The sequence below is a fragment of the Nuphar pumila genome, chromosome 4 (genome assembly GCF_984573655.1).
Source record: "Nuphar pumila chromosome 4, dmNupPumi1.hap1.1, whole genome shotgun sequence".
Lineage (NCBI taxonomy): Eukaryota > Viridiplantae > Streptophyta > Magnoliopsida > Nymphaeales > Nymphaeaceae > Nuphar > Nuphar pumila.
In genome coordinates, this window is record NC_143252.1 from 135,701,289 (window position 1) to 135,710,182 (window position 8,894).

Sequence of the window (8,894 nt, forward strand, 5' to 3'; positions counted from 1 at the left end):
GACCTGATCCTCTCATATCTAAATCGGCCTCATCTATAAGGTTAGATTTGATCAAAACAACTTTCCTTATGAGTTTCAATTAGAGGGTTCCTTACCCATGAGGATATCAAATATTATCTAGACTAAAAGTATCATAAATTATGCATATAGAGTTTAAAATAGAGAGACATAGCACACAATAATTAATATAATTTATATTTATTTTTTAAATAAAATAAAATTAATACATATGTAAAAGAGAGGCAAATGGATTGAAGGACGTGTACAAAATTACAAGTTGAGTTATCGGTGACTTCGTAGGTTTGTTAAAGTTATCCATGATCGTCATTGTTCAACAAAGCCTAGGAACTTTAGAATTTATTACATGCAAATTCTTTTCTTTTTTATAGGTGTGTCAATGGCCATTGACACAGGAGCCGGGGAATTTGGTGATAAAGAAGGAGGTCCGATTAGAATTCTGGTCGGACTCAAAGGGTCCGATTACTATATGAATCTGGGTATGGTTTGTGAAATTTTATGAGGGCCGGGCCCGATCCGCGTTTCAATTAAGATCCATAATATATATCTGGGTCTGGTTCATGTAATCCTTATAAGACCCGGGTATGGTTTCTCTTATAGTAGGCTTGATTATTGGACCCAAAATGGGACCCAGTACAAGCACCATAAATCATATCTGGGTTTGGTCCCACCTAAATCCGAACAAGATTCAACCTGCTGACACCCCTGGTTCATCCTCCTAATGTCACCAAGTTGATGGGACATCACAAATTCGAAACTTGCAGTGCGCATCCTTCACCCTATAGTTGTAGGGTGTATTTCTTGGTGAGCAAGAGGGGGCTTGGACATTTAAGCGCGTCCTTCACCCCATAAGAGGGTGTTTCTTACGGGGACTTGAACAGGTCCATTCAAAAGTTGACGGGATCCATTTAAGCAATTAGGCTTTATTAGAACTAGTAACGATGTTCCTCTATAATCACAAAAATAGAAAATTAACTTTTTTTTTGTCGTTAGGAAATTATGAGTAGGAGGAGAGCAATAAGGGATATAAGTTTCCAAAGATGACGATTTGTTCTTTAGCTACAAGTTGGGGTGTGAATAAAATTGAAGCAAGGAACTTGGACTAAGCCACGCATGCTTGAATTGAAAATGCCCCCTTTTTTCGTGGTCAAGCGATCTCCCATCTTCGCGATCTATAAATTCTATAATATTCTTTGTGTACAAACCATCACTTTCCACACAAAGGCACAAAGCCTGCCATAGTTCTAATACAATTCTCAGAACCTATTCTCCTTTCTCAACATAAGGTCTTCGATACTCTACTATCGAATCTTTAAACCCATTCTCTCTCTAGAACGCCCTCTTGAGCAGAGAGACATGGCAGCAGCATCAACCGTGCCTCAAATCCAGCCACCAACTTATGGTAATTTGATCACTATTCTAAGCATAGATGGAGGTGGAGTCAGAGGGATCATTCCAGGGACCATTCTAAGCTTCCTCGAATCCCAACTACAAGTAAAAAAATATATTTCCTTCTCCACCGCACTTGTTCTATTTCTATAGTTATCAGTATGAGCTTATTACCCATCTAGTATAATCAAGCTTATGCCACACTTGCCCGGATTGCCTGAGTGGCAGCGGGCCTGGGGAAGGTGCTGACCCCTTGGTCTTAGGTTCCATTCCCACTTGGTGTGTTGGTACCTTTAACTGGTGGGCTATGAAAAGGTGTTACTGGCGCAATATTTGCGCCAGTGAAAAGAATTTTGGCGAATAAAAATTGCGCCAGTAAAACGTTTACCGGCAGGGCTTTTACTGGCGCATGAAAGACTTTTACTGGAGCAAAAGCTGTCCCTGTAAAAATCGATTTTTTGGTAACATCGTATGTGGAATGGCTTGTTAAGGGGCGAGGGTTCCTCATCATAAAAATACTAACTAAACCCAAGCTTACGCCGTTTCCTTTTTCCTTGTTAATCAGTTTGTCCTTGTGCATTCATCAGTACGGAACTTCGCATGTTTCTGTCTAATAGATCTGATTGATGAAATTATTCTCTTTTTCTTTGGAAGAATAATATGTACTCAATCTAATACTTTTGTGAGTAGGAATTGGATGGGAAGGAGGTGAGGATCGCTGATTACTTCGATGTCGTAGCTGGAACGAGCACAGGTGGTCTAGTGGCTGCCATGCTTACTGCACCAGGGGCGGACAATCGACCCCTCTATGCGGCTAAAGATATCGTCCCATTCTATCAAGAGAACTGCCCCAAGATCTTCCCCCAGACTAGGTAAATTTTTTTTTTCTGATGACTAAGTTAATTTCCTGCAGAAGCGGGTAATCTCCGGGTAGGGTCACGACACCCAAGCTCTTATTGAGCCCACCATTGAAAGGCACCCTTACACCCGGTAGTCGAACCTGGGACGTAAGGCTCAACAAAAAATACTTCACACATCTGTGGTCTACCTTTCACGTCTTTCACATCAGTTGGTAATGGCTTCTGTAATTTTTGTTTGTTTATCTGTGAGGAAATGCAGTGGTCCATTCAGCAACGCCAAGAAGCTGATGAGTGCATTGCTTGGACCCAAATATGATGGAAAATATATTCACCAGCTCGTTAGAAGCAAGCTTGGCGACACCAAATTGCACCAAACCCTAACAAATGTGGTCATCCCAACCTTCGACATCAAACTTCTTCACCCCACCATCTTCTCTTCCTTTCAGGTTACCATCAATACTAACATGGTCATGATCATTAAGGGTCCGTTTGATTCACGGATGCTTGTGGGCAGGACAGCGCTTCCTGTCCTGTACTGTCAGTGGAAAAGACAGGACACCCCTAAATGATTAATTACTAGAGTAGTATAAGATCATATGAAAACCCAAATTAGAGTACTGAATTGGTGTTTCTGTTGCAATATTGCTCAGCTGCAAAAGGAGCCAGCTAAAGATGCACTCCTATCTGACATATGCATCAGTACGTCTGCTGCCCCCACGTACCTTCCTGCTCATCAATTTGAAACCAAAGATGGGAAGGGAGAGACGCTTAGAAGCTTCAACCTTATTGATGGAGGTGTTGCTGCTAAAAATCCTGTAAGTGTAATTCCAATAAACTCGAAACGTCCATTATGATTGACAATATGTAATTACCAGTTCGTTTTAATTTTACCTAGATGGGCCGCACAATTTTTTTTGATGTCATTCGTTTTCTAGATCAGTGGCATCGATGACAGATAAATTAACAGCTGAGAATCGTCCAGAACAGAGCACTGTTGGTAGGTGTTGGTGGCCATTCATTTTTCATGATGAATGGCATCAAAGGTGCCTTGAACGTTTTTTCTGTCCAAGTCTTTTTGGACCTGATCCTCTCTCATCCACCAAGGAGTACACCCTGCTTCAACCTTGCAGTATGGATGCACATCCAGTAGACTCGAACCCTTGACATCCTTTCACCTTTGTGAACTTCGTGGGTATAGCTGGTAAACAAGCCAGGCTGAGGGGTCATCGGGTTCAGCTCGTCAAGTATAGACCCCTGCTTGAGCTTGCCTTGTGAGCTCATCACGACTACACCCAGCCCAAAGCTCATTATGAGCCAATCATGAGCTGGCTCTTTTTATTGGTGTTCTTTAAAATTTGATATATAATATATTAGTATATGTTAATTAATACATATAATACAAGTATAAAATATATATGACATGTATAGTAAACAAACAACCGAGCCCAAATTTTGAGCTGAACAACGAGTTGCTATTCTCATTTCCCAGCCCTATTCACCGGCCACTCTTAGAAGAGCTTTGTGGGCTACTTTTGAAGGTGGATTGCTTGTTGAGGTTAAGGGTGTCAATGGGTCAGGTTTGAACTGGATCTGACCGGTACCAAATCCTACAGAGTCAGGGTTTTGTGATAAAAAAAAGTCCGATTAGAATCCAGGTAAGAATCAACTGATACCATTAATATATGGAGCCCGGTATGGTTTGTGAAATTTCAATAAGTGACAATATAAATATAGGTTTCCAGAAGTTATAAGAGGGAAAAAGACAAACACAGGTTTTAAGAAGTGACAATAGAAATATAAATTGTTTGATAATATGAAAGTGGTTTTCTTACCCTGAAAAGTAGCTACATATTATAAAAACTAGCGTTTGTTTTTTGTTATCTTAGTCATTCCAATAAGTTGTACACCCCTTTGACATAAAAGTGTTTCAAGTTAGTTGTAGAGTATCTTAGTCATTTAATTAAGTTGAATACTGCTTTAATATAAAAGTGTTTCAAGTTATTTTAACCCATATATATCTCATTACCTTTTTAATATTGTTTTTTTTTGGTGTAGACTTTGGTGGCAGTTAGTGAGGTGACTCGAGAAATCTTCCAACAAAATCCAGAATTCTTCCCAATTAAACCTACAGACTATGTAAAGTTTTTGGTCATCTCCCTTGGAACAGGGTCAGCCAAGGCTGAAGAAAAATACGATGCTAAATCAGCTGCAAAATGGGGTGTTATAGGCTGGATGGTGAACGGTGGGAGCAGCCCTTTGATCGACGCTTTCAGTCAAGCAAGTGAAGACATGGTCGATTTCCATCTCTCTGTCACCTTCCAAGCACTTAAATCAGAAGAAAAGTACTTACGAATCCAGGTATGCAAAATATTCTAAGGAAATTGACTATCCAAAACAATAATATTCTAAGGAAAAGACGACTTGTTGAAGCGAAGTCTTTAAACAAAGCAGGAAAATTAGAAACTAATGAGGGGGAATGGAGAACGGAAAGAGAGAATTCTGGTTCACTGAATGTAAGAGGGCCTTTCAAACACTTTTTTGTAATTTAATTGGGGTAAAAAAGGATTCGATGACGGGATCCAAATGGAATGAAATTCGCTTACTTGCTTTTGATTGAACTTCTCATTCTTGGAGTTTAGGGATTTCTCGACCAATGCATTTGTTGTTTTGAAAAAAGAGAAATGTGAATGAGGAGATAGACATTTTATTGATGTTTATATATATATTTGTTGTATTATATCTATTTTTATATATGTTAAAATTTTTATGAAATAAACCAAAATTGATACTTCGTTGCTCGTTTTCTATAAATTTTAAAATGCCTCACTTCTTGCTTTTATTTTTTATATTATTTTTCGCTTCTGATTTCTAGTATGATAACCTTGGTCCTAGTCTACAAAACACACCATCAGACAAGCCACCAGTATAATCCTAAGTAAAATTGATCCAAGGCAAGATGGGGTTCCACCATCTCTTCAAGACCATCTTAACCACTTAAGCAACCAGGAGTGAGAAACTTATCATATGATACACACACACACACACACACACACACACACACACACATATATATATATATTATAACATTCCTCAAAAAATCCAACCTTTTTAAAACTTTTTCAAATCTAAATTTTTGAGAAAAATTTAAATTTTTTTATTTATTATAAAAATTTACATATTTCTCGAAAGTAATATACTAACAAGTTCGTCTATGAACACATTCCAATCGTTCCAAATACTAGACGGCTTATCTGAGCACAAATGCGAGTATATATTAGCCTCCCAGTATTATATCTATTACGGAATCATTCATAAACAAAACTTGACTAAGGTTATTACTTTAAGGATTCTCACATGTGAAAAAAATGTGAAAGACAAAATTTATTTAAGGTTTAAGATAATTGAGGAGTTACGTAAGAATTTAAAGTTTCCAAACTATGAGCATAACTATAGCAGAAATGAAAGATCAGAATTTAGAAATCCTCTCATTCCAAAATATTATAATTCTTGAAACGTAAAGATCTAGACGAAAAGTTAAATTGTTATAAGTTTATAACCCTAAAAAATTGCTTGAGTCATCAAGGAATCGTAATAGGTAAGAGTGGAGTCTTCAGCCAAAGAATAATTCGCACTTCACTTCAATCCTTCATGATTTTATCTGTAATATTAAAGGCATCAACTACATGCCCGTAAGAAACCCAAAACTAAACTTAGAGAATACAAATCAAGTTGTAATGGTACAATCAAAGTATAATTTCTATCATTTTAAAAATGAGAGTCAAGGGAATCCACATTAAAACATGCATATGATATTCAATCACATTTATCATGATTCATTCCATAGCATTCATAATTGCGTAAGTTGCATATTCATTTTCATTTATGACATTCAACATTACAATCATTCATAACCATGACAAGTGTTCACATAAATGAATGATAATTCATAATTCCTAGCATACTTCAAAGTGAAGTAAAATGCAACAATTCATGACAATATAAACATTCACTTTTTTTATTCTCAATATAAGCATGCTCATGTTTAACTAATGACTAAGACATGTATTATCTAAATTATAAATTCACATGTCATTTCTCAGAACATTTATGCACTTTGCATTCAGATATATAAATGGAACATGCCCTGATTCGACCTTTCTTGCGTCTCACATACATAAGTACCTCACGTGCAATAACTAAGCCCGTGGCTTGCATTAATAGGTCAAATCACATAACCAACATGAACATGTCTTTTTCATTCACATATAACAAATCATATCCAATAATCATGTAAACCTTAATAGTTTCTACATATTCACATTTATATGCTTATGCATATGATAACAATGATTCTAAAAAATCTAATTAATTATTTTTCTTTTTTATTTAGACTCATCTGATACAAAAGAGAGTATAGATATAAAAAAAAATCATAAGAGTATTTATTATTTTATATATTTTATTTACCCTCATATGATTTAATTAGTTTTTTCTCGAGCGATTCAACCCTGCAATGCGGCGGTTAGAAGAACGAACCCATGGTCCTAGGTCTTGACCTATGCCAAATCATAATCGCCAATGAAAAATTGGGCATCCATCCCTAACTCTGCAGAGCTGTGGTACTACTACCGAGAACTCATTGGTAGACCTGTTCTCTAACCTCCGTGGGACGAGGACAAGAGGCGCATTCAACCTTCAAACACTCAATATCTCCCATGAGGTTTGTAGCACCCTTCCCTCTTCTGGGAGGATAAGAGATCGAGATGAACCTAACCATCTCAGAGAGCCTGGATTTTTCGATGCGTCAAATGGATCCACGGTATAGGGTTATCTTTATTATTAAATCATAGGTCAAAGCCAAGTGTTATCATTTCATAGACTAACCCTCTCATGCCTTCATGCATGATATCAACAATTCATGCCCTCTCGCATGACTAAATAGTCTATGTCATATGCATGACTTAATCTTACAAGATGCCATATATATATGATATAATCATTTTTACTTTCATGCAAGATCCTGTCATGTCATGATTTATTCTACACATGTTCTCATGCATGATTCATTTCTAACATACTTTCATGTATGATTCAAATTCAACATGCTTTATGCATGATTCTCTCACATGTGTTACTATGCATGAACATGTCATAGATGATTCAATTTTTTATGCATAATACATATCACATCATAATTAATATACAAATATGATATGCACTAACACACATTCACATTTATGCACATGATACATTCATTTCAAGATGTGCACTCATGATACATGCTTCATATACATGATATGCTTCACTTATTTATTAATTCGCACAAACATTCAATACGATCATGTCTCACACATAGTATATATATATTGAACATATTATGCCCTATTTATCGTTCTGCCCTATTCTACCTCATAGGTTTTAAGTGTTTTATGATAGATATGAACCGTTAGATGTGTTTAACATGATCGATTTAGTGAGAATTGAGTCTTAGATCATATTTTTTTTTATGAAAACATATATTTTTTTGAGCCGAGAAAAACTGGTTACCTTCAAAGCCATTGATTTTAGATTATCGGAAAAACCTGTATACAGGTCAGATTCTAGTGATCCAAAAGCTGGTTCTCACTAACAAAACTTGTGGATCACATCTACGATGTAAGACATGAGAAAAAAAAACTTACAACTATGATTTTTGAAAGGACCTAACAAGACCTAACGAAAAAGGGGGCCTAAGGAATGCATTACTATATATATATATACTGAGTCACTCAAATTGTGGACTCTGCAATCCATGAACCAAACGTTTTTTGTGTGTATTTATATAATCTATGAAATTCATTTTCTTGACAATCTTTGATTGATTGTATGGGTATACATATAGGATGACACTTTAAGCGGCGATACATCTTCAGTTGACATATCAACCAAAGAAAACCTGGACAACTTGGTGAAGGTTGGTGAGGCTCTCTTGGAAAAACCCGTTTCACGTGTGAACTTGGAGACAGGTGCCTATGAACCCGTACAAAATGAAGGCACCAACAAAGATGCAATCATTAGGTAGGATGGATTTTGCAATTAATATATAGTATTGGGATTTTCACTATTAATTCAACAATATATTCCTTACTCTTTTAATTGTTGAATGTGAAGGTTTGCAAGAATATTGTCCCAAGAAAGGAAGCTTCGGCTAATGAGATCTCCCAGGATGCGTCATTGAAGATTTATTTTTAACTATTATTATTCGTTTGTGTAAGCCATTATGCACCATCAAATGTTTATTGGCCACACTATTTCATTTCTACATTTCCCTTGAAAGCTTTTTATAATATTTCATCTCAAATGAATAAAAAGATCATGCCTTTATATTACGTCAATCTTTTTTTCTTTCTTCGTAGCGATGTCCTAAATTAAGCTGGTACCTGAGTCCTACAGTAATCGATCTGGAATTTGGATACAGCAAATTAGATTTGGAGGCCCAATGTGAAGAAAACTACAACCAAATCTATACCTAATTAACTCAAACCACTTAAATTTTTTTATGATAAAACTCCCCGCCAAGCATGTAATCTCCGAGTGGGGTCACCGACACTCAAGCCCTTACCGACTGGGAGTAGAAACTGGGATGAA

At 36.5% G+C, this 8,894-nt stretch overlaps 1 protein-coding gene across 1 annotated transcript; it reads left to right on the forward strand.

The window, feature by feature from the left end:
• Positions 1 to 1,374: 1,374 nt before the first annotated feature.
• LOC149841186 (patatin-like protein 2) lies at positions 1,375 to 8,484 on the forward strand. The gene is made up of 8 exons (XM_090005210.1): positions 1,375 to 1,512; positions 2,098 to 2,279; positions 2,477 to 2,479; positions 2,518 to 2,713; positions 2,918 to 3,082; positions 4,323 to 4,625; positions 8,149 to 8,324; positions 8,418 to 8,484. The coding sequence occupies exons 1-8, from the start codon at positions 1,375 to 1,377 to the stop codon at positions 8,482 to 8,484; spliced, it is 1,230 nt and encodes a 409-aa protein (XP_089861336.1).
• The last annotated feature ends 410 nt before the right edge of the window (positions 8,485 to 8,894 follow it).

What these genes read in the sequence shown, in the direction of transcription:
- LOC149841186 (XM_090005210.1), top strand. Translation starts at nt 1,375, where the DNA reads ATGGCAGCAGCATCAACCGTGCCTCAAATCCAGCCACCAACTTATGGT. An exon ending in CCATCTTCTCTTCCTTTCAG is followed by an intron (nt 2,714 to 2,917) that starts GTTACCATCAAT and finishes AATATTGCTCAG; the next exon opens with CTGCAAAAGGAGCCAGCTAA. An exon ending in GTGTTGCTGCTAAAAATCCT is followed by an intron (nt 3,083 to 4,322) that starts GTAAGTGTAATT and finishes TTTTTGGTGTAG; the next exon opens with ACTTTGGTGGCAGTTAGTGA.